Source organism: Ochotona curzoniae, unplaced genomic scaffold, assembly GCF_017591425.1.
Source record: "Ochotona curzoniae isolate NIBS_2020 unplaced genomic scaffold, NIBS_Ocur_1.0 scaffold_4505, whole genome shotgun sequence".
NCBI lineage: Eukaryota > Metazoa > Chordata > Mammalia > Lagomorpha > Ochotonidae > Ochotona > Ochotona curzoniae.
In genome coordinates, this window is record NW_024467118.1 from 15,959,137 (window position 1) to 15,983,674 (window position 24,538).

General features: G+C 39.7%; 1 protein-coding gene across 4 annotated transcripts in view; it reads left to right on the forward strand.

Moving 5' to 3' along the window:
• Positions 1-24,538, forward strand: part of STIM2 (stromal interaction molecule 2) — a 131,935-nt gene that overhangs the window by 54,611 nt on the left and 52,786 nt on the right. For all 4 annotated transcript variants that reach the window (XM_040966293.1, XM_040966295.1, XM_040966294.1 and 1 more), the window contains exons 2-3: positions 1,556-1,686; positions 24,389-24,503. In XM_040966293.1, the coding sequence (XP_040822227.1) occupies positions 1,556-1,686; positions 24,389-24,503 (246 nt within the window). The remainder of the gene's footprint in view (positions 1-1,555; positions 1,687-24,388; positions 24,504-24,538) is intronic.

Genomic DNA, 24,538 nt, shown 5'->3' on the forward strand with positions numbered 1-24,538 from the left:
TCTTGTCTGTTAACAACATTGAACTTTATTTGTAGAAATGAAAGGATATTTTAAAAAACACTATGGAATAGAAATCCTTTGAAATCCATTATATTTCTTCATAATATGCATTTTCCATGAAGTTTTCTAAGCCCCTGAAATATCTGATGACATTTTACTGTTTCAGGTTATTTATTTGAGGGTAAAGAGAGGGAGAGACCTCTATATCCTGGTTCATTTTCTAAATATCCACAGTGGCCTAAAACCTGACCTGGGCCGGGCTAATGCTAGTAACAGAGACTCAGCTCATGTCTCCTTGGTAGATGTTGGGAACCCATGTACTTGAGCCATCATCCACTGTCTTCCTTGGTTTGCACTAGCAGGAATTGGAGTAGGAATGGAAGCTGGGCACCAAATCCAGGCACTCTGAAATGGACATGGATATGCTAACCACTAGAACACATGTTTGCTTCTGATAACATTTTAAGGAGATAAAATTGGGGAGTGCACTTGATGTAGAGGCTGAGGTCCTCCTTGCAGTGCCCACATCCAGTAATGGGCTATTAGCGTTTGCATCCCAGCTCAGCATTCAGTTCCAACTTTCTGCAGTGCACTGCCTGCGAAGCAGCAGGTGATGGCTCAAGCAGTTGGACCTCAGCTCCCAGATGGAGTTTCCAGCCTGACCAAACTCCAGCCATTTGGGAGAGTGGTCCAGTAGGTGGGAACTGTGTCTATCTGCCTCTCAAATAAAGAAATAATATAAATAAATAAAAAGATGTGAAATAAGTTACTGGAATTTGTCAGTCTGCTGGACAGCCAGATTGGGAGTGAGTGTGGCAGTACTTTTCCATTACAGTATATGAGTTGTTCAGTAGTTATGTCAACAAGAAGTAGTTTTCATCAGTTTGACTTCAAGCCATAGAAAAATACAGTATGCTTTCTAATTTGTTAATTTTTGACAATTTAAATATTGGAATTCTCACATAATTCAGAGGAGTTTGACCAATACCTTAGGAAAACATGAAGACCAACACAAAAATAATCATTTGTTTTCTTATTTAACCTAGGGTGTTATATGTATATACATTTAAAAATGATGTGTGTGGATTGATAGATTATCTTAAATAGAAGATGGAAAGCCAAATTGTGAACATTCTGCTTTTCCTTTTCTGGTTTCTTGGTTCCTTTTAAAAAAATTTACAATTTAATTAAACTGGATTGTAAAAGAATAGCACTTTCTGTTCTGTGATTTTTAGTTTTTTTTTTTTATGTGGGGCTGTTGTGACTTTTCTGTAAGGAATAATTACTAAATACATAATGAGTTGTATAAGAAGAAATGGCTCAAGATATGGTAAATTTTAGTTGTAATTCCTAGTTGCAGTTGGCTAATATTGGAACTGGATTGTTTTCAGTGAGTTGTGTTTGTGTTTTACACTTTGGATGTAGAGAATGGTAGGCATGTTTTAAACCTCTAGTTGAAGTGAATCTCAAGTTGAGTTGCCTGTTCTTTTCAGCTACGTTCTGTAGTCACGGCCTGAGATTGGGCAGTAACCAGTTGCCCGTTTCTCTGTTGCAGATCCCTGCATGACACTGAGTCCACCGTGCTTCACGGAAGAAGACAGATTTAGTCTGGAAGCTCTTCAGATGATACACAAACAGATGGATGATGACAAGGATGGTGGAATTGAAGTAGATGAAAGTGATGAAGTAGGTGGAAAACTTCTTCTGGTTTTCTCTTAGAACACAATGACCAAGTTTCTGGGCTTAAGGTTTTTTCTTTATTCCTCATGGATTCCTTCATCTTCATCATCTTCAGTTTTAGCTTTTTCAATTTAAGTTTTGTCCTGTGCATTTACATTTTGACGTCTCCCCTCCACCTCTGCCCCTACCCTGCTTGTCTGTATAGGTCTTGCTGGCTTTATTATTATTATTGTTATTATCTTCTATCGTATTTCTGGATCATGTTTTAATTGTGTCAGTTACCTATTGCCGCTTTACGAATCACACAAAACTTCTCAAAGTGACAGCAGTTTATTATTTCAGCTTTTCTGTTCCTTTAGATGTGGACTGAGGTCATTGGGAAGTGTATTCATTGGGAGCTGCTGGGCAGGAGTCGTGGAGGCAGCCTGATAGGATCTCTTTCTACATACCTGTCATTATTCAGAAGGCTAGCTCAAGCTTTATTCCGCAGGACAGCTGGCTTCCAAGTGGTAGTGTTCCCAGAGGACAAGTTCCCGTGCGCAAGTGCTTATCATGCCTCTGCTGCCAATATCAAATTGACTGAAGGAAGTCATTTGGCTCAGTTCAGAGTCTACATGGGAGATTGCCCCTGACACAGATAACCAAGACGTGTGCTTTGTTGGAGGCCACCGGCTTAGTTGTTTGCTATACCTGCTGTTTAGTTTTCAAGCTTTGCCATCTGCTTCCCAGCTCAAGTTTCACTTTTAGTTTCTTAATAGGGAGTTTTCTTTTTCTGTGTCTGTGTTCTCACTTTAACCAGAACCTTCAGTCATTTTTCAGGCCTCTTGAGTCTTTGTTGTGCTTATCACTGTTGAAATATTTCTTGTTTATTTATATAATACTCAGATTATTTTCTATGCCGTTATGAAATGTTATATATCAGAAACATCCTCTGATGTTCATTGTTATCTAACAGTGAAATTGTCTTAATGTTTTTTTTTTGACATGCCCCAAACATTCACTTTGAGAATGGTAATCTATTTTCAGTTACTTCTGATTGAAGTCTAAGCCAGTTCACACTCTGACCTGAGTTTGTTGCTTTTTGCCTGGCCTTTTTACAGTGCTGTTATTTTGATTTAAACTTAGTACTTGTAAAAAACAAACAAAACAAAACAAACCCTTCAACTCTCTAACTTTAAATTTCTTGTAGTAGGTATAAGGTACATAAAATTAAGTTACTGCTTGGGTTGTTTGCATCTTCCCACATTGAAGATGCTTGATTCTAGTCCCAGCTGCTGTGCTCTGATCCAGCTTCCTGCTAATGCAGAAGACAGCAGATGATGGCTGTAGTACTTGGATCCTTGTCACTCACATGGGAGATCCCGATTGAGGCCAGGTCATGGGTTTGGTCCAATCCTGGCTGTTGTGGACATTTGGGAAGTGAACCAGTGGATGGAAGCTCTCCCTTTCTCACCTGATTTCCTGTCTTCTTCTCTCTGCCTTTCAAATAAAAGAAAAATCTGGTCATTCAGTGGCACTTTTTGGCCAAGCTGAGTTCAAAGCTGGGAGCAGAGAATCAGTTCAAATCTCTTGTGTGGTGCAGAGGAATCCAGTTACTTGAGGCATGACTGTTGTGTTCCAACATCTGCATTAATTGTGATACTCCAGTGTGGAGTGTGAGTATCCCAATTTGTGGGTTTTTTTTTTTACACTACTGATTCTGCTTATTTGGAAGCCAGAGTGACAGAGAGAGGAGAAACAGAAGCAAAGAAATCCACCATCCACTGAGTCATTCCCCAAATGACTAGAGCTGCTGTGTCTGGGCCTGGCTGAAGGCAGGAGCCTGGAACCTCATCCAGGTCTTTCAGATGAGTGTCAGCACTTAAACCATCCCTTCTTGCTTTCATATATACATCTGCAAGGAGCTGAGTGGAAGCAGAGTCACTCGGGCCCCAATGAACACTGCAATGTAGGATGCTGGTGTCTCAGGTGTAGGCTTACCACACTACGCCATTTGTTGGCTCCTCAGTTGAGGTGTTAGTGTTAGACTAAAATGTTAAGCTAAATGCCTCCTATTCATAGCATTTATTATAGAATGTATTTTATTAAAAAAGTTAAAACTGGAAATGTGTATTAAAAATTGAAGTCTAGGATTCTGTTATGATTAAACTTTATATTTAAGAACATAATCTTTCTATATTTCTTTAATATAATGTTTCAGTGCAAATTTAGTATTTCTTGATGTTAGTACCTAAAAGAATGCAGAAATCTACTGTCTGATATGAATATTAAGCCTTTGAAGCTGAGATGTATTGTAAATGTGAAATGCACTTAAATTATATAGGGACTGGCATGGTGCAGTGGGTTAGGCCATATGTTTGCCTGCATCCATTGCTTGTAGTGTTAAAATTGTTCAAAGTGTTAATGAGTTTCCATTGTTGTCACTTAACACACCAACACTTCTGAGAGCAAAAACAAATGAAATGAGTTTCTGGAGCCCAGCGGTAGTTCTAATAGCCCATATATTTGTTGAGTCTGTTTTTATTATCAGTATTTGTATCAGTAAAAAGTTTTTGACTTTGTACTCCATATTGCTATTTTTTAAAAAGATTTGTTTATGTATGTATTTGAAAGGCAGCTTTACAGAGAGAAGGAAAAACACACAAACACAGAAAAAGAAGAAAGAAGGGAAAGGGAGGGAGAGAATGAGAGAGAGAGAGACAGACAGACAGACTGACCGACCTACCTTCTGTTTGCGGTTCATTGCTCAAGTGGCCATAATGGCTGGAGCTGGACTAGTCTGAGGCCAAAAGCCTGGAGCTCCTGGTTCCTAATACAGGTACAGGTCCATAAGGTCTTATGCCATCTTACTTGCCTTTTCAGGCACGTTAGTCGGTGCTGGATTGGAAGTGGAGCATCTAGGACTTGAACCAGCATCTATAAGGGATGCTGACACTGCAAGCAGGGGCTTAACACTCTTTACCATGGCGTTGGCCCCTTTAAATGACTCTATATACATATTGTGTATTTGTACATAATGTATTTTCCATGTATATAAACACACAATTACTGTGTTAGTATTAATGCAATTTAAAATACAAAAATACAAAATAAAAATGAAATAAAATAAATATAGATATAAGTTGTAATATTTTCTCCTTCTTAAGTGGATCCAATTGTTTTTCCTTGTGGGAGCGGGGCAGTCCCTCTGCTTCTTTGCTAATGAATGTAAAGCAAGGTCAAGTTTTAAGTCATACAGACTTCATTCCAATTTTATCACAACGGACCGACATTTTTTCAAGAAAGGAAATTCCAGAGAGATACTGCTAATGATTTTTTAATTCCCTGCTGCTGGTTGTCACTGTATGCAAGTTTCTTACACATAGGACTCCAAGTACTTTTATTTTTGTGATGACTACTTACTTATCATGATTCCAGTAAGAAGTAGTAATGTAAGGAATGTCATGGAGCTCACCGTGTGCCGTTTTGGTTGCCGCTCTGCTTCCTTTTGCTTAACTGCAGTTTAAAATTACATGAGCCCCATCCTCTCTTTTCCCCTTTCCCTGTCCCATCTGTAAACATGTGTTTTGGAAGTAAACTAGGGAAAAAATTGGAGCATTCTAATACTTGATATATAATCTAGGAACTGATGAAGAGCTTATAAGATTATTGTAGCCAAATCCTCGGACCTCAGTGGAGAGGAGTAGATGAAAAGGGAGTTGGCTCAGTTCTGAGAACTTGCCTTAAGGAATAGAGCAAAAATATTTTTCCTGGATCAACAGCAATATCTTCACATGAAAATGTGTTAGAAAGGCAAACAGCCAAGCCCCAGCCCAGCCTGTTTGAATCAAGAGCCCAGGGAGGAATCCTGTAATCTCTTTTAACAAATCCTCTGGGATGAATCTGTTGGCCACATGAAATCTGAGAGCCATCAAATTAAGCCTTCTGGACACTGAAGAGCTTGAATTCTTTATTTTGACCTTTTGGAACCCAGAGTTACAGATCCTGTTCCTTTTTTAAAAATAATTCTCTCCAAGAAGCAATGGTTCATGGTTGATTCTTTGTACTTCAATAAATGTTACTGTTTTTTCTTTATACTTTGATGACTTTTTTTTTTACATTAGTCACAGTCCATTGGCTACTGTGAAAATCTTGAGAAAATATTTCTATTCCTGTAATTGGTGATTTTATTTTTGACAAAGTCTACCTTGAATTTTTTTTTTATGTTCTAGAGAAAATTAGGCAATTACTATAAAGCAAGGCAGTACTTGTATTTTTCTGGGATGAGGAAGGACTTTTGGTTATTAAGAATCGTTGTATAACTTATTGAGACAGATCTTAAGAAAGTGTCTTCTTATTTTATAATTAGAGTATGTCTTAAATTATGAATCTGCCCTGTCTCCGCATTTATTTAATTTAATATCCACACTGTTATGTCATGCCTTACGATTATACTAACTTTCCTGGGCTCACTCCTGATCTGTTGATTTTTCAGCTCATTACCAACTGCTGCTGAGTTATTTTCCCATTTGCGACATTATAATTATACGAGGACTGTGCGTGACAATCAGGATTTCCCAGGCACACGAGTCATATAGTTACCCTCATTTTTCTGTTGACCACAGACTTCTGCTTTCTGTTGTACTGTTGGCTTATGTCTTGTTCCCTCACCAAGTGTATTAAATGGATCTGAGTGTTGTTGACAAAATTTGTGCAGTTGGTAAACCTTGGACCTACTTCAGATTAATGCATCACTCCAAAGTCTGTGAATATTGCACAGCGTGTTTTCCAGTAACATGACAGAGGCACTCAGAAATCTTCCTGTTCCTTTTTCCTTTTGCAAGTTAGATGATTTTTTTTGTCTTTTTTAATTCTTCAGATAAAAAATATTTTTTTACTGATCCTTTCATTGATTTTTCGAACATATTTTTAGTGATAGATTTTATTTTGGCTTTTTGAAAACTCCTTGCTTTTTGTGAGAAAATTCTTTCCCTTGCATTTTTGAGGTGTAATTGACCAAAAAATGTATGTGATTATGTATGATGTATGTTGATTTGATACATGTATCAAATGTGAGGTGATTACCAAATTAAGCTAAGTAAAACATGTGTTGGCTGGTGTTGTGGCATAGGTAATAAAGCTTCTGGTAGTGGTGCTGGCTTCCCTTGGGGGCATCTGCTTGAGTCCTGGCTGCTCTGCTACTTATCTGGTGCCCTGCTAATTGCCTGGGAAAGCAGCAGAAGATGGCCCAACTGTTTGAGTCCTTACCGCCCACCTGGGAGTCCTGGCAGAGGTTCTCCACTTCAGTCTGCGCCAGCCACAGCCCTTGTAGCCATTTGAAAAATTAACCAGCAGCTGGAAGATATGTCTCTGAACCATTGACTTTCAAACAGACGGTTAATAAATAAATATTGTTTTAAATTCAAGTTTAGGGAATCTTAGTTTTTAAAAAAAGAACACTGAGGTTAATGAAGAGCATGTTTGGACTTAAGCCTTTTTTACATAGGCTATTTGTGCCTGTGGACATTGATTTTCTGTGTAGTTACTGAACAGAGGACACAGTTTCAGAAGTATTACAGAAATTAATTATAGTTACATATTTGAAGAATTAGTAGTACCAAACTGCTTTTGAAATTTAAAGTTTTTGAAACTTATTTTCTAATTTTAACAGTTTTAAGTATTTTGCCATTATATACTTCATGTGTAAATGCTGTCTATACATATACACTAATTTTTCTTGAAAATAGGCATATTAACATAAAGTATAAAATGTCCTGACAATGATCATTAGAATGAGGAAAGAAAGATTATCATGTAGACGCTATAATTTAGTGGAGACAATATTTACCACTATTTTTATATCAAATGATACAACACCCACACCATTTTTATACTTTGTATTTATACTAATTTCTACATGTAATTGTAAATGTGATATCTTTCTGTGGTTTTTTTTTTTTCATTTAATTTAGCTATTTCTAGTTCCATTCATTTTGTTGTGTCAGCCTTTTTTATGGCTGGCTAATACTGTGCTGTGTGTTTTTATTTGGCTGGTCTTCAGTAGATGGACATGTAGGATGTTTCTGTGTCTTTGTGAGAATTGGGCTGCTTTAAACATGAAAGTGCAGGTATCTTTTTCATATGCTGACTTCATTTCCTCTGGTTGTGTTCCTAGAAGTGGTAAAGCTGGATCATATGGCAGGTCTATTTTTGGTTGTTTGAGGAATTTACATAGTGTTTTCCATAATGATTGCACTAGTTTGCATTTCTACGGACAGTGCGTTAGGGTATCTTTTTCTCCAAGACTTCACCAGTGTCTGTTAACTTTATTTATTTATTTTAGTTTTGGATAATAGGCATTCCAACTGGAATGAAATAACAAAACTGAACATATATAATTTTGACATGAGGGTTTACAAATCATTTGTACTGTTTCATGTAATTTTCAGCAGTGTTTCGCATAGATGGTCATGACAGGTGGTGTCCCTGTTTACAGGCTTTAGGTCACATAGTGTGTGTGAGGAGAATTTACTTTCCACATGTTCTTAGGGTAGGTATGGTTCTCATAGGTTGAGATTATAGGTAGGACTTCCTAAGACACAGGGACAAGGTAGGGAAAACGCACTAAAACGAGAATGTAAGATACCAAATACACCATTGTGAGTCACCCTATCTGGAGTATTGCGTGTTGAGGATCAATTAAGAAGGAAAAAAAGCTTGGTTGATTTTTCCTGCTTGCTTTTTTCCAGTCTCTCTAGTTTCTTATATGTTAGTTTTCTTATACTCTGAGTCGAATATATTTCCATAAGATTATTGTCTTTGGGCCTCTTCTTCATTTCAGTTTTCTAGGACATTTTATTGAGGGCCAGCCATAGCTTTGATGATCACTCTACAAGTGCTCCATCATGGATTTTGTTTAGCATTCCAGTCTCAGAGTTGACTGGAACCTCCAACTCTGTCATAAATGCTAACATTTTTGTTGCTTTTTCTCCTAATACATTTTCCTTTCTAGAAAGTCTCATATGAAAAATGTCACTGCTTTCTCTAAAAAAAGTGCAGGGTCTTAAGGCTTTGGACCATCTTTGATTGCTTTGCAAGGCCACAAGCAGGGAGTTGGATGGGAAGTGATGCAGCCGGGCACGGATGGCTCCCAGTTGGGGTCCTGGTGGATGCAAGGCGAGGATTTGGCTTCTAGGCTATTGAGCTGGGCCTTCTTGTATACAGTTCCAAGAAACAACTATATCTCCATCCTTGCTTCCTTTTCTCAGTCCCCACCTTCTTCCTCTTTTTTTTTTTTAATTTGTACAATAACATTTTACTGTATAATCACAGACTTAATGCATCATTATGGCATTCAACAAGTATGAAGTAGAACACTGTTATTCCACAGGAGTGTAGACAAGGGCTTTAAACAGTAATCAAATCATAAAATGACAGTTTCATTCCTTTACATTGGGTTTCTTTGGAACTGTGGCATCTCTTAATAATTTGCTTTCTTAGAAATCCTGAGAGTGTAATGGTGCATTTGAAAGCAAATAGTATATTCTAATAGATAAAATTGTAGTTGTATAAGATACTGAATTTCTTACAGTTTTTAAAGATTTCAGATGCATTCTTCTTAAAATGTAATGCAGAAATTTTAGTTTGAATTTTGAAAATGCTACACGACTATGTACCCATCACTCTAAATGAGAATAGAACATTTTGATGATCACATTTAAGAACAGAAATACTGTTTTATGGAAGACCGTGAAATCTTTGTATAATTACTGATTTTCTTTTTAATTCTCTGTCTCTGGTTCATTTCCCATACTTTGTGTTACAGTGTATTTAACATCTTATCTCAGTGATACAATAGCTAATGAAAGATGCTGGGGTTGGGTTTGGCAGGTTTTCTCTCACATTGTTAGAGAATATGAAAGCACTGGGACTGCCCGTCTGGGTTTGTTTCCCCAGACTCTGTCTTCTGCCTTATTACTGAGAATTCACTGTTTGTGTTCCTTGTAAAGTAAATTTGTACATTGTATCTCTTCTGTACTCCCTGCCCTATGGCAGTGCTGTAACGGTTTTTCTCATCAGCATGGTGTTTTCCATTTTCTCTGAAACTTTCCTGCCTTCCTAAACTCTGTCATTATTTTTTTCCACCTTAGGAGCGCAGCAAAATAACTTTTCTCACTAAGCCTTTTTCCTTTCCTGATTGCCACATTCTTCTTCAGTTATTACGAGTTCCTGGGAAGTACTATTGCCCTGTTTGTCACCTCTTGCCCTTTCCTGAACTCGCCGCCCTAGCTGTTCTTCCTGTGCCCTGTGCTGCTGGGCAGGACTGGCTGTCAGTCCTCACATCCCTCGCCAGTGACATGATATACTGTATCCTAGGGTCACTTTGTGTGCCACACATGCTAGGTAACTTAAAAAGAAAAAAAGATGTTTCTTACAGTTCTAGAGGCCTAGAAGTTGAGGCTTTCACCTGGCAAGGGCCTTGCTGTGTCATCTATGATAGAAGTCGTGGATGTAAGAAATTGAAAGAGCCAGTGAGAAAGAGAAGAGAGGAAGCAGAATTCATTTGTATATATCCACATTCCCTGAGTAATGGTGTGCTTAGCTCACAGAAGCTGTATTGCATTCATTTTACTTACTTTATATTTATTGCTTGTTTTAGTTTCTTTACTGAGTTCCATGTACACATCTTTTTTTTGTACTGATGTCCTTGGATATTTTAGTCTGTTTCTAGACTTTTAAATTCCCTCTGTTTGTTGGAGTCCTTAGCTCCAGATTTTTACTATATCAGCATTTCTCTTCAGTTGGGTATCTCATAATCATTTTAAGTGTTCATAATTGAGTCTTAGTTTTCCTCCATGACTCATATCACTTCTCTCTTGTCCTCATTTCTTAGAGTGTAGTTCCTGTTTAAACAGCTGCAATATAAAAGTCCTTAAGTGTGGAACAAAGGTTTTAGCCTTAGCCCTACTGTTTTGTGTTTGCATCTGCCATGAGTGGTCATTGCCACAATCCATTAATTTGTTAGAAGCTGAAAATGCCAGTGTTTTAATTCTGTTGTTTTTTTTTTTATTGGAATTACTCAGTCTCTCTCTCTCATTTCTTTCTTTCTGTGAAAGGTGGAGTTACAGATAGAAAGAGACAGAGAGGTGTCTTGCCTCTGTTGCTTCACTCCCTAAATGAGGCTGTAACAGCTGGAGCCTGGTCTAGACGAAGAGTCTGGAATTTATCTGGATCTCTTACCTAGTTGACAGGGGACCAAGTACTTGGACCATCTGCTCATCAGGAGCATTAGCAGAGTGCTGATTCTGAGGTGGAGCAGCCAGGTCTTCAGCTGGAATCCGTAATGGATGCCATGGGTTGCTGATGTTGCAGGCAGTAACTTAACTCTGTGTAACAACACAGAATCAATGCTTGACTCTTTGTGGTGTTATGTAAGATCTTTATTCTATGCACAAAGATCTTTTGTTCATCTTGTACTTTTCTGACCCTAGAGTCTGTCTCTTCAACTATTTCTTCAAGGACCTTGATTGCTTTTGCTGGGATTCAGTATCTGCCAGACCTCAGTTGAGACACTAGCCGTGCCGCGTTAGTCATTGTTTCTGTGTCTTTTCAAGAAATACTTTCTAAGTTTTTCAAACAAAAACATGAACTTGACAGATTTAGTATTACAGGGTTTCTTTTTCTTTAACTTTATTGCTCTTACCCTCATATTTTCCTGTGATCACACTGCAAGCCCTGATTTTTATTTGTTAGATTTATCCCTGAGAATGAATGCACAGAACAGTCTGAGGATAGTATTAGTAATGTTAACAACAGTGATTTAATTACTGAGAACAGCTTTAAACCTTTCTCCTTCATATCTTTTGTATTTATAGGATATGTATCATTAAACATGTGATTCAGACTAGCGGGGATAATTTTTAACTTTATGTTTTTACGACTCATAAGTTCAGTTGTTTTATTTCACTTTTAGAGATTTTTAAAAAATTGTTTATTTAGTTGAGAGAGAGTGATGGAGGGGGAGGCTCTTGCATCCACTGGTCCACTTCCCAAGCAGTCATAATGACTGGGGCTGGGCCATGCTGTGAGGGTAGGTGCCCAGAACTTTATCTGCATCTCCAGCATGAGGGTGTGGGACTGAAGCACTTAGGTCATCCTCTGCCATGCTTCCCAGACACAGCATCAGGAAGCTGAGTTGGAAACGGAGCAGCAGTACTAGAGTCACTATTCCATAGTGAATGTGGATGTTCAAAGTGACTGCTAAAAATTGCTGCATCGGAGCCTATTTTCTAATTTCTGGTCCCGCATGTTAAGAAGTATGTTATTTGAGTATTGGAATTTAAAATTTATATTTGTATTTGAAATAAAAATAGATAGAGACAGACAGACAGACAGACAGATCGACCGAGACTGTCTGTCTTTTACCTACTAGTTCTCTCCCTAGGTGCCTGTAACAGTTAGGGCTGAACAAGGCCTAAGCCAAGAGGCTGGGCCTCAGCCTGTGTCTGCATGGATGATGAGTGTCCAAATACCTGGCCAGTCCCAGAGCCCTCTCAGAAGTTGCCTTAGTCGGAAAGTGCAGTCTGAATCAGAATGGGACTCAAACCCAGTTATTGGGACAGTGGAATATCATAACTAGTTCTAAGTGATGTTGCTAGCAGGTTAGGAACATTTTTTATTTGAGAGATATATATTTTCAGATGATTTTGGCTTCAAATAATAGTAGGTTTTAAAGTGGGTTGAGCAATGAGTTTAATATTTGAAAATACAGTATTGTGAGTCAGGGGCTCGATGGTGTCAAGGTTATTGTAGCAGTTCAGTGATGTGCAAGGCCCTGTTAGCTGTTTTTCCATTGATACTCTTTTGATTGACGATGCCTGCCGTAGCATCATGCCATGTGTGCCCTTTTGAGATAATGTCAGAAGTGAGGATGTGGTGAGGAGGGTGTTCCGCTTCTCCTCTGCCTCTCTGTGTTATCTAAGGAGAATGACACACATCGCCATATATAAAGTACTTATGGAATAGACATTTCATGGAAGAAAAATGAATGATTAGTAAATATCCAAATTAATAATCTCAAAATTGTGAAATTAAAAAATATATATTACATTTGATTTTCCAAGTGATAATGACTGCAAAACTGTGTTAAATTTGGAACTCTTGCATAATACTGTTGCTAGGGGGAAGCTTAAGTTCACTCAGCGTTTCTCAGGACAATATATGTATCATGAGCCTTAGAATTGTGTGTCTGTCTCAACAGTCCAGCCTAAGGAAATGATTAGAAGTTGACAATGATATCTACAGGGATTTCTCTGTTGCATGAAAAATATTTGGTACTCTGTAAACATTGTGTAAGAGAGACATTGTAGGGGAAATAAATCCCATTCTGATGAGCTGAAATGTAAAGGGAAGCATGTTGGGCATCAAGACTCCGGGCCTGACCGGTGTGGTTAGAGTCACATGCTGAAACAGTCTCTGGTCAGAACTGTATGTCTCATTTTCCTTTATTGATTGTATTTTTAAGCTGTTTGTCCCTGTATGGTAGCCAGATAGTCATCAACAGCTCCAACTCAAAAATCTCCTAGTTTTGTAACCCCCCAAAAGCAGAACTTACTTGGCTAGGTGTTTCAGAAAAATGTGCTGGCTGGGTGGCATTTTGTTTTGATGCAGTGTGCCCGCCTCCAGCAGTGTTGTAGTCACAGGAATAGGGATGTTCTTGTCGGCCAGGTGTCCCCAATTCTCCACAGAGGGAAGCAACTTGGAGACTATGAAAATACGGACACGAGACTGCAGGAAATAGTGATATACATAATGATGACCTTGAACATATTTCATGTGTAAAAAATTTATGCTAGAATGTTTTCTACTAACAGTGTATAAAATTAGAATGCTTTGACACTAAAATCAGCGGCCTTCATTAGTCTACAAGTGCCGTATCTTTCTAACACAGCTGGATAAATTAGCTGTTACTCTGCTTACCCAATAGGCGCCTTAACAAGTGTAATTAATTCATTAAAGTATAAATGACTGATCTTGGGGTAACAAAGGGCTAGTAACTTCTTGCAAGTTGAGTCTTTGACTAATGAAGAATATATTTAGCTTTTCAGAGAAATAAAAGCAAGAGAAATTACAAAACAGAATGAGTATAGAATGATAATGGATAACCCATTGCGTACACACATAATGAATTGTTGCAGTACAAGCAATGTATTCGTTATGTTTCACACCTTAATCTGCCAATACCACTTTATCTTGATTTAGGATAGATTTATTTTTCTTTTTGTTATATATTCTTATTTTTCTTTATTGCATGACACAGAATCTTGAAAGATTAATGTTTATACATTGTTATCTAGACTTTGTTATCTAAATTTTAGTTGAAGATATTTTGAATGCTGAGTACCACAAGGCTTTCTCAGAATTATAACTGTGTTCCTATCTCTTAAATAGCCACTTGAGAATTTACTATGCTGTGATCTGTTTGTGATCTAAATTATGGTCCTTTATTTCACAGGTTTTTGTGCACTTTAAAGTAGTTAATTAGCAATATTTTTGGTGGTTAGATAAATTAAGAAATAGGATCTATGTTGACAATTGCTACATAAATTTCCTTTTTCACTAAGAACTATGTGTAACTTATTACAGTATTTATGTACAATGAAATAAAGGCCACATAGTAGTTATAAAGTTTGCATCCTGTTTACTTTCCAAATAAATTGATACTCATCTTTAATCAGTTGCACCTGAGGAATAGTTCTCAGTTTTAGGTCTGTTTGCATGTATTCTACCCTGGATCCTTAGTCTTGGTTCAGTTCCTTATTGTTGAACTTGTTAACTCATGCATATTAACTCAGGTAGTGATTTTATTTTAAAAATATTTGTTTGTTTCAAAGACAGAATTAGTGAGATAAAAAGAATTGATTTTCTATCCATTGATTGACTCCCCAAGTGACTATAACAACTAGGTCTCTCATGTGGATGGCAGGGGCCCAGGTATTTGTGTTGTGTTGCCTTCCTAGTGGGATAAGAAGTGGAGTGGCATTTAAGATGCTGACATCACTGGTGAGCCCATGTTATACGTAGGTAGGTCTGCTTCTTGGCCCTTCTGCTCATCCTGCTGTTGGCAGGCAGTTTTACTGCATTGGGTTTTCTCCCCTAACGTTTGGTTATGTTCATAGGAACACATAAATATGTGTACAATGCACTTTTGTTATATAAAACTTCATCAGACTGTTTGAATTTTTAAGTTATTATGATGGTGAATATTTCCAAATATAAATAAACTGTAGCTTTCTCTTAAGTACTTCTGAGAGCTTGGTCTGCGATGCAAGTATAATACAGTATAGTTCTTAGTCATTAGATACCAGACATGACCGATACCTAAGTAGAACCTTGTTATAACACATAATCTTGTAGCTAATGTATTTCTGCAACTATATTAGTTAAAATTCTAACATAAAGCAGAACCAGTGATAGTTATTTAATTCTCAAAGTATTCAGACTAAATGATTCTTTGACGTGAAACAGCTTTCAGTTGATTTTAAGTAGAAACATCTTCAGTATGTAAATTCTCACTATGTTCTCAGATCTGTAGAAGCTCTGTGCCTTCCAAAGTACCTTTCTTTGTAGACACTTTCACTTCTCTTCAACAACAAATTCACATTTCAGAGAAATTTGTTTTGATTTGAATGTGTTCCCCAGTGCAACAATGTTAGGAGGTGTTTAGGTCATTTTGTGTGTGTGTGTGTGTGTGTGTGTGTGTGTACATGAATGAATGAATGCTGCTTTCCAAGTAAGAGGTCACAGATTGGTGGCCCCTCACCAGATGCTGCTAGCTTGACTCGGGATTTTATAGTCTCCAGAAGTAGGAGAAAAATAAATTTTTATTCTTCATAAACAACCAAAGTTCAGATACTCTTGTCAATACAAAGTAAGTCAAAGTTGTTTTTCAGATACAGTTTACATTATGAGTAACTTTACACTAGGAGTGTCTGCTTTAGTGTAGTTCCATGTTGTTCTCTGGGATTCCATGCAGTGCCTTAGGGCATCTAGGAAGTTACGAGAGTGAAAATGTACGTCAGAGTCTTTGATTTTTCTTTTGTAACATATTAGACAAGTAAGAACCATCCATTATTTTTAGTCAGCCTGAAAACTTTCAAAGTGATAAATTGATAATATTTTATTAAAGATTAGATGGCTATGTGTGTCTCTTTCTTGTTAAGAATCAATGGATACTTTAAAAAAATATTTCCATGTTGGTGTCATAGTTTGATAATTGTCCTAGTGGTGGGAAATTGATGTAGTTAGAGAATTTCCATTATTAACAGTGTTGGGGCCCAGCGCGGTGGTGCAAGTAATTAAGGTCCTTGCCTTGCACGCCCGGGATCCCATATGGGCACCGGTTCTATCCCGGCAGCCCCGCTTCCCTTCCAGCTCCCTGCCTGTGGCCCGGGAAAGCAGTCGAGGACAGCCCAAGGCTTTGGGACCCTGCACCCGCGTGGGAGACCCTGAAGAGGCTCCTGGCTTCAGATCCGGCATAGCACTGGCCGTTGCGCTCACTTGGGGAGGGAATCATCGGACGGAAGATCTTCCTCTCTGTCTCTCCTCTCTGTATATCTGGCCTTTCAAATAAAAAATAATAAAAATAATTAAAAAAATAAAAAATAAATTAAAAAAATCAAATTAACAGTGTTGGCAGAACACTTGTGAACTTTTTAGTTGAATGAGTGTTGCTGTGGAATAATTCTGAAAAGCAGATTAAAGGCAGTGAACATTTAACACTTTAATTGAAAATGTTGAAATTAACCTCCACAAAAGTACATTTGTTTGTACTCACACAGGTGCATGGACGTGCTGTTTGGTTTTGCTTTCTGACATTGCTCCTGAAGTCACATAGGTCTGCTGTCAGTTGCACGCATTTTTCCATTTGGTTTCATTTACAGGGCTGCTAGGTTTTATGAGGATTCCAATTTCCACTTTTCTAGAAATCCCTTTAGCCTTTCTAGTATTGTGGAACTGATAGTGCTTAGTTATTTTCATTTTTATACTTCTGAAAAAATTTTTACTTATTTATTTTTTTGTCTTGCAAGAATTCTAGGTTGACCTTCCATATAGTGGTTCAGTTTATTGCTTCAGTTTCCAAATGGCCAAGCAGCTGGGCTGTGCCAGGCTGAAGGTGGGAGCCAGGAGCTTCATTTCCAAATGAGAACAGGAAATAGAGGACAGTTTGCCTTAGTGTCTGAACTCTTATTTTTGAGTTCTTTTTCATGACAGTTTAGTATCCTTGTTTTGATTATTAGTAGGCAGAGTGAATCATGGGTTATTTTATTAGAGATACTTAGTTTATAATAAAAAATAATCCTCAGTAATTGTGACATGAATCATGTAGGCCCTGTATTGGTTTTGAAAAAAAATTGATAAGGCAAATTCCAAATAAAAAATCTTTGTTTTATACTATCTCGAGCCAGTTGATTGCATGCATTTATTGTCTATCTTAGATTTGTCTATTGAGTGATGAGTCAAATGAGTCAATATTAAAAATAATGTTAAAAACTCTAGCTATCTAAGAAAAGACTGTGGTCTTAGTTAAGTAGTTTTTGTAGTAGTCATGAGGCCTCATGGAGACTTTGGTCTGTTAAGATTGGGATGGGGTTAAGAGTTGGGTTGGTGCTATAGTGGCAGAGCAACAGGGATAAGAGATGGGACAGGAGCTATGTTCCTGCCAAAGTACAAAAACTGATAACATTAATCTGAGTTTTCTGTTTAAAGATTTTGAATGTTTAGATTTTAGTATCTACTGAATTACCTTTCTTTTTTCTTTGGTTAATAAATTTGTAGTCTTTATGGAAAAATCTTCATAGAAAATATGTTAGCTCTCAACAGTCCACTCTTGAGCTCTGAGAAAGCTTGCTTTCTTTTGAGCTGTCTGATCATTTGTAATGGTTCTATATCTTTTTAATCTAAAAACATTGTTTTAAAATTTAAATAATAAATTAATCTTATTCTTGATAGTGTTTACAGAGTTGAGAGGGATGGAATGCATGGCTAATATGTATCACCAGTTAGGGCATGGAAGGTTGATAAATGGGGAAAAGTGGATGAGACAACTCCCTCCTATTTCCTTTTTTCTTCTGGAATCTGGGAAAAGTGGAGAGAGAAACGAAAAGGGCTGCTCCCAGCAGCCCGACCTCATTAGTACCCAGGAACAAGGGATGACCTCCCGATGTCGTCTCAGGGTCTTCAATGTGGACATGTTCTGAAGATACTGCTTAAGTGATTTTGATCTGAGATGCTGTTGATTTTGTTGCTGCAAGGCTGAGGAAATCCTTCCTGTGTCCATCCGCTGACATAGTCCACATTAGCATCTCATTTTGCCAAGATACTTATCCAGGAGAGCTGTCCAATTTCTTCTGGCCTCCATGATACTAGATGTCCTCTGTATGTCAATGAACTAGCTGTTATGTCCCCCATTAGCATCTGGCCATGCCATTTACCATACAGGTCTTAGCAACTGTTGAGACCCAGTTCTGACACATGAACTGCACAGTCAGACCACAGATGCTGGTGGAGTTCTGAGTCCAGTGATCAAGTTGTTGGGTCTTCCCAAAGAAACATTGCCAGAGGTATGTGCCAGACTGTGTGTGGTCCAGATCAGTCCATCACCCACATCAGCCTGTACACACTGGTGGTTGCAGTCACCTAGTCCATTCTGTCCCAAGCCCCATCTCTTACGCAAATCAATGGATGATGCTGACCAGCATAACTCTGCTCACCACACATTCTTCCCTCATGCACACAAGTGGGAACTGCAGCCTAGTTAGAGTGAACCCCCAATAACTCCCTCTAGGCCCACTGTTAGACCTAGTTCCTGTGCATGCCACTGTGTGCACCAGACTGGTTCTCTCTGTCCCATATCCTATTCAGTTTTCATACACATTAATGGACATTGGAGCCCAGCTTGACCCTACTTTCCAGCCCACACTACTGCTGGTGGGTACCATCACCTATCTAGCCATGCCTGCCCCCAGTCTCGGTTCTCATGCTCACCAGCAGGAGTTGCAGCCCATCAGAGAGGTCCCCAGTTCCCTACTGGGCCCACTCCCCTGCATTTTTCAGGTGTTCTGTGGTCTAGTCTGACAGACTTGTCCCGATTCCCAGCACTTGCCAACTGATGCTGCAGCAAAGCCTGACCAGCGTACACTTATTCTGGCTCATGCATACATCAGTGGATACAGTCACTTAGCCTAGCCTGGCTCTTCCCCAACCCAGCTAACATGAAGGCCAACATGTGTTATAACTCTGCCCAGCCTGGTCTGCCGCCATTCACAGCTCTCGTGCTTACCAGTAAGAGCACTAGCCCAGCAGGAGAGCCTCTACAGCTGCCCTGCTTGGCTCACGCCCTCATTCCAGGTCTTACGTGTGCTGGTAGGGGCTGTGGCCCACACTGGCATGACTTGCCTCACCTCAGCATCTACCAGTAGATGCTGCAGCCTGGCTCACCCTGACCTACTCTAAATTCTAGCTCATGCTGGCTGGGTGCTGCAGCCCAGCCCAACCCCCAATCCCAGCCCTAATATTAACTGGCTGGTATTGTGGGCCACCTGGCCTTTCTTCCTGTACCTCTTCCTGGATCTTACATCTGACAGTGGGTGCTACAAGCTGGTACAACCTGGCCTACCCATAGACCTGATCCATATGTATTCCAGTAGGAACTGTAACCCTGCCTGCTCTGGGCTGCTCCTAGCCTTGGTTATTGCCTTCACCTGCAGAGACAGCATTCTGACAGTTCCTCAAATTGCCCTCTTGGGTCACCTCCCAGTGGCAAATCTCAAGCACACTGGTGGGTATGTGGCCAAGCCTGACTTGGCCCACCTCCTGTCCCAGCAGCCTTGCTTGACCAGCCCCTACCCATCCCGGCTCTTACTATTGGGTGTTAGAACCCAGCTACAAATGATCCACACCCCCCCCCCCCCCGCCCAGTCCCAGCTCTTATGTGATTCACTGGATATAGAGACCTAGCCCAGCCTATCCTACACCTTCCCTGGGTCTTATGAACACCAGTGGGTGCTGGAGCCTAGCCCGGTCTGGCAACCCCAGACCTAGTCCACACCCATGCCAAGAGATGCTACAGACATGTCCAGCCCAGTTTGCCACTCATCTCTGCTCTAACACTCATTTGTGGGAACCACAGCTCAGCAGGGGTGTCCTTGTCCTCTTAGCTCCCCCACCAGCCTTGTTCCCAGCCACAGATCTCGTGCATGCCAGTGGCTGCTTTGGCCCAACCCAACATCACCCAGCTTGGCCTTTGCCATTAGATACTTCAGCCTGGCCTGGCCTGGCCCCAGTCCCAACTGTTGCTGGTGGGTGTTGCAGCCTTTCCCTACCCAGCCTGCCCCCATTCCTGTCTTTCATGCAAACCTGTACATGTGATAGCCTAGCCTAGCCCAGCATGACCCACACCCCATCTTGGCTCCCACACATGCCAGTTTGCTATTGTTTGGCCTGGTTCTGCCCAGTCAGTCCTTACAGAGCCAAGCCACATACCTGCCAACAAGTGAAACAGCCCTGTTCAGCTGGACCAACACGCAGCCCTGACTCATATGCTCACCAGCGGGAATTATGGCCCACCAGGAAAGTTCCCCAAGTTCCCCCACCAGTCTCATTCCCAGATTCAGGTCTCATGCAAGCAGGCAGGTGCTAGGCCCTTACCTGGCTCTCTGCTCCTTAGTGTCAACCTTTGTGTGTGTTGGTGGATGTTGCAGTCTGGCCCACCCTCTACCCAATTCTTGAGTGTGCCTGTTGGTGCTACAGCCTGGACCAGCCAGGCATGTTCCCAACTCCAGTACCCAAGAGCGTTGTTGAGTTTTATGGTCATGTCTAGTTCAGCCCATCAACATGCCATCCCTCAAGCAAATCAGCTGGTCCCACAGGGGTGAGCTCACAAATCTCCCAGAAAATCTGCTCCCAGACTCAGTTCCCGTGAGCTTGTTAATCTCATGGCCCAGCCTAGCATGGTCTATCCACTTCCCCAGAACTCACAAGGTAGGTGTTGTGGTCAAGCCCTGCCAGGCAGGCATCCTAACCATGGTTTTTGTGTGTGCCAGAAAGCAATGGTTAATACCAACAATCCCAGCTCAGGTCTCCCAGCTGGGTGGGTGTATTGGCTTGGCCCCAAAACATCCTCTGGTTTCCAGCATTTAAAGCATCATGTCTTGGCCCTCTCATTCACCTGCAGCTGCAGTAGCCAGGCTGGTGGAAGTTCCCCAGAAGTCACTCCATACCTGTCACATTCTCCTTCAGTAGTTCTCTTTGCCACAAATCTCCAGACCCACTCTCCTGAGCAATCCACAGGCTTCCGCTGTCCCACCCTGCCCTGTTCTCTGGCAGTGTGCCATACCAGCCTGTGACCCTGCCTGCCTACCCGGGATCCACTCACACTTGTGTACAGGCCTCCAGACCCTGTCTGTTGGCATGCTGGCATCTGCCACCATATATCTTTTAAAAAAAATAGAATAGGTGACTATGCTGGCACACTGGCATAGTTAATACAAATATGACATGAATCAGGGCCAGAGGCCTGCCAGCTATTAGCTGCTTTTCTCCCAGCACTGTAACACTTGCTTCGGTACAGTGCAACCTAGGCCATTGCCTGCAGCTGGGGTTCTTTTTAATTTTTTTTTTCATAAACTTCTCACTCACTGGATTCTCTCATGTAGTAATGTGGCCTTTCTTATACATCTCCATCATGTCTGGAATCACATTGTTGTTTATGTATTGAGAGCATTGCTTCTTATAATCATTGTCTTCAGTTAGGAAATGCATGTAATACGTGATGTTCGGCTTTTTAGACATCCTTCAATGAACTGCTTACTTTCCAGATTATAAACCAGGGAATTGTGTGGCGCTGTTTAATGTAACAGCTTTAGGATAGAGAGAGGCACATAAGAGTTAGTGCTTTCTTAGCATGACAATACTTTTCTGACTTCAGGAATTAGTGAATTTTTATAGACCATCCAGGTTGGTCCAGTGGTAACAATTTTAAACTTCAGAATAAAATTTTCTTTAATATTAGATCTTTTAAAATAGCTAAATGAAATAGAATAAATTGCTAGTGCTCCTTTATTTAGTTTTGTCATTTTAAGAGTGAGACTGATAGTACTTATTATGTATTCTTTTATCTCTCTCTGAAACAGTATACTAAACTATTTTAGTAGTATTTCCAAGGCAGGAAGGCCCTGCAGTTGTCTGTAAGGAATCCATCTGCTTTAACCACCTCACATGCTGCATGCGCATTGGACGTTGTATGATTTTGATGACAGGTGTCCTTTGGCAAGTCTCTGCTTGTATCAGAGTGATGAAGAGGAGTGGTTTTTCTCTCCAGTCTCTGTGTTGCAGATTTTATTTCACAGTATCTTAAAGAGTATTAGGCATTTCTGCTTTTTAAAATCAGACATTCGCCAAAATCTGTGTTAAACATACCCATTATAATGAGACTGAAACTACATTTATTCAGTTTTCTCTTCAGCAGTAATACCACACTGGTGCATGGTTGTTTGTCAGTGCCCTTGTGGGATTGCTGCTTGCACTCACTGTGAATTCCAACCTAGAAAGGCGAAGTTCTGTGAAATGGCATGGCACTTGTATATAACCTGTGTCTGTCTACCCAATGTATTTGATATCATCTTTAGATTACATGCACTTAGTCCAATGAAAATGCTTTGTCAGTATTGTTATACTGTTTGGAGTGGGTGGCATAAAGATACAGTCTGTATATATTTAGCATGGATGCTATTTTGTTTTGATTGTTTTTTTCCCCATGGTTGTATGAATTGTAGATGTAGAACTCACACATGCATATAGCTCTTTAAAAATCACTCTGAGTATTTTTTATTTTTATGATTCGTTTCATTTGTTTGAAAGGTAGAGAGAGAGAGAAAGGGAAACACAGAGAGGTCTTCATCTACTGGTTCACTCCCAGTTTGGCCTCAGTGACTGGGGTTGGGCCAGCCAAAGTCAGGAACTTTTCCTGGTGCTGGCCCTAAGCACTTGGATCTTATTCTGCTACTTTCTCAGCACATTAACAATGGAACTTGACTGGGGAGCAGCCCAGATCTTGAACCAGCACCCATATAGGATGCCAGCACCTCAGACAGCAGCTTAAACCACTGTGCTGCAGTGCTGGCCCCATGCTCCAGATATTTGTTTAATTGTCTAGCATTTTAATGAATCCTGTACATGGATCTAAGCTTAGTCTTCATAACTGTGGTAAGCGATTTTATTCTACTCATTTTACATAAGAGAAACTTACAAATATCACAACTTAGGTCACTTTTGTTTATCAGACTGGAGTTTCAATGCTTAATTCTGTTGATCCATTACTGCTCTTAAGTATGGAGGTCTTAACTTGGACATTTTCAAATAAAACAAGAAATACAAGTTTATATCATGGAAAGCATGATAAAACTTGTGTGACCCAGAGCCTTGAAGACCAAGATAGTGTTGGCACTTGGCACAGCAGTTCAGGCACTGCTTGGTAAGACACTGCTTGGGATGCCAAGATTGCACCTTGTCCAAATTCCTTTTCAGTCCTCACTTGGAAGGCGCCAGAAATGCTTCAGCTGGCTTGGTTTCTGCCACTTATATGGAGACCTAGACTGAGTTCCCAGCTCCTGGGCCTTGTTGAGTGAACTAACCACCAACCAATTAACCAACTTTCTGTCTCTCTCTCTCTCTCTCTCTCTCTTTCCCTCTTTCCTCCTGCTCCTCTCCCCTCCCCCTCTCCCTCCCTCCACTTTTTCTCTCCTTTTTTCCCCCTCTCTTCCTCTAAAATAAATGCATAAAAGCTAAGTTTTTAAAACACCTTTAAAGAATCCAAGGTAGTTCCTAGTGCCATTTCGTTCATTTTTTTTCTCTGCAAATTGATTGGCTCCATTTCCCACCCCCGCCCCCACTGGCCCATTATGACCGCCAATGAAACGATGCCTTCAACACTAGTGTTTTTGTCACCCTAAAAATACAGAGCATCAGCCATGACCCAACTTATTATGATCTCAGCTGTTGTTTCTTGTGAAAAACAATCCTATTATCTTGGTACAGGTTAGTAAATTAGAGATGTAGAACAGGTTGTTTTAATGGCATTAAAAAGCCACAATTAGGTACTCTTCAATTATAAGTAGTAACTTAGAAGGCAAGAGACTATATAAATATGATAGAATAATTAAGAGAATAGTATTTTTATATGTTAAAATACCATATTATTAAATATTTGGTAGAATACAATATTGAGAAAATATACTGTTGAATATCTGATGGCTTCATCTTGAAAGAGCCCTGCTCTTCATTATTTTTCCAACATTGGGCAATATAATTAAACATTATAGTCCTTTTATTTTCTATGAAATGGCAGTAATTGATACTTTCCTAATAGAACTTCCATCACGTTAGATGATTATCTGTGTCTGTTTGAAGAGATATGGATGCCTTTGCTGGAGCAATACCTGTTAAATAATGAGCATTGAATAAGTGTTTTTACTGTAACTGTTGTGTTGTCATGATTGTTAGGATCGGTAGCAGAAGACATCTCATTAAATATATTTTACATGCATTTAAGCATAGTGTGACTGTAAAATACCAAAAATAAGTGTTACTGTCTGAGAATAGTTACCTTCTTTTTATCATTTTATTGAGATTAAATTTAAGAATATTTGACTTAGTGTTTTTTCTTCCACAGTTTATCAGAGAAGATATGAAATACAAGGATGCTACAAATAAACACAGCCATCTGCATAGAGAGGACAAGCACATAACTGTGGAAGATTTATGGAAACAGTGGAAAACATCAGAAGGTACGACTGTACATGTTCTGCTTTAGCTGCTGTTA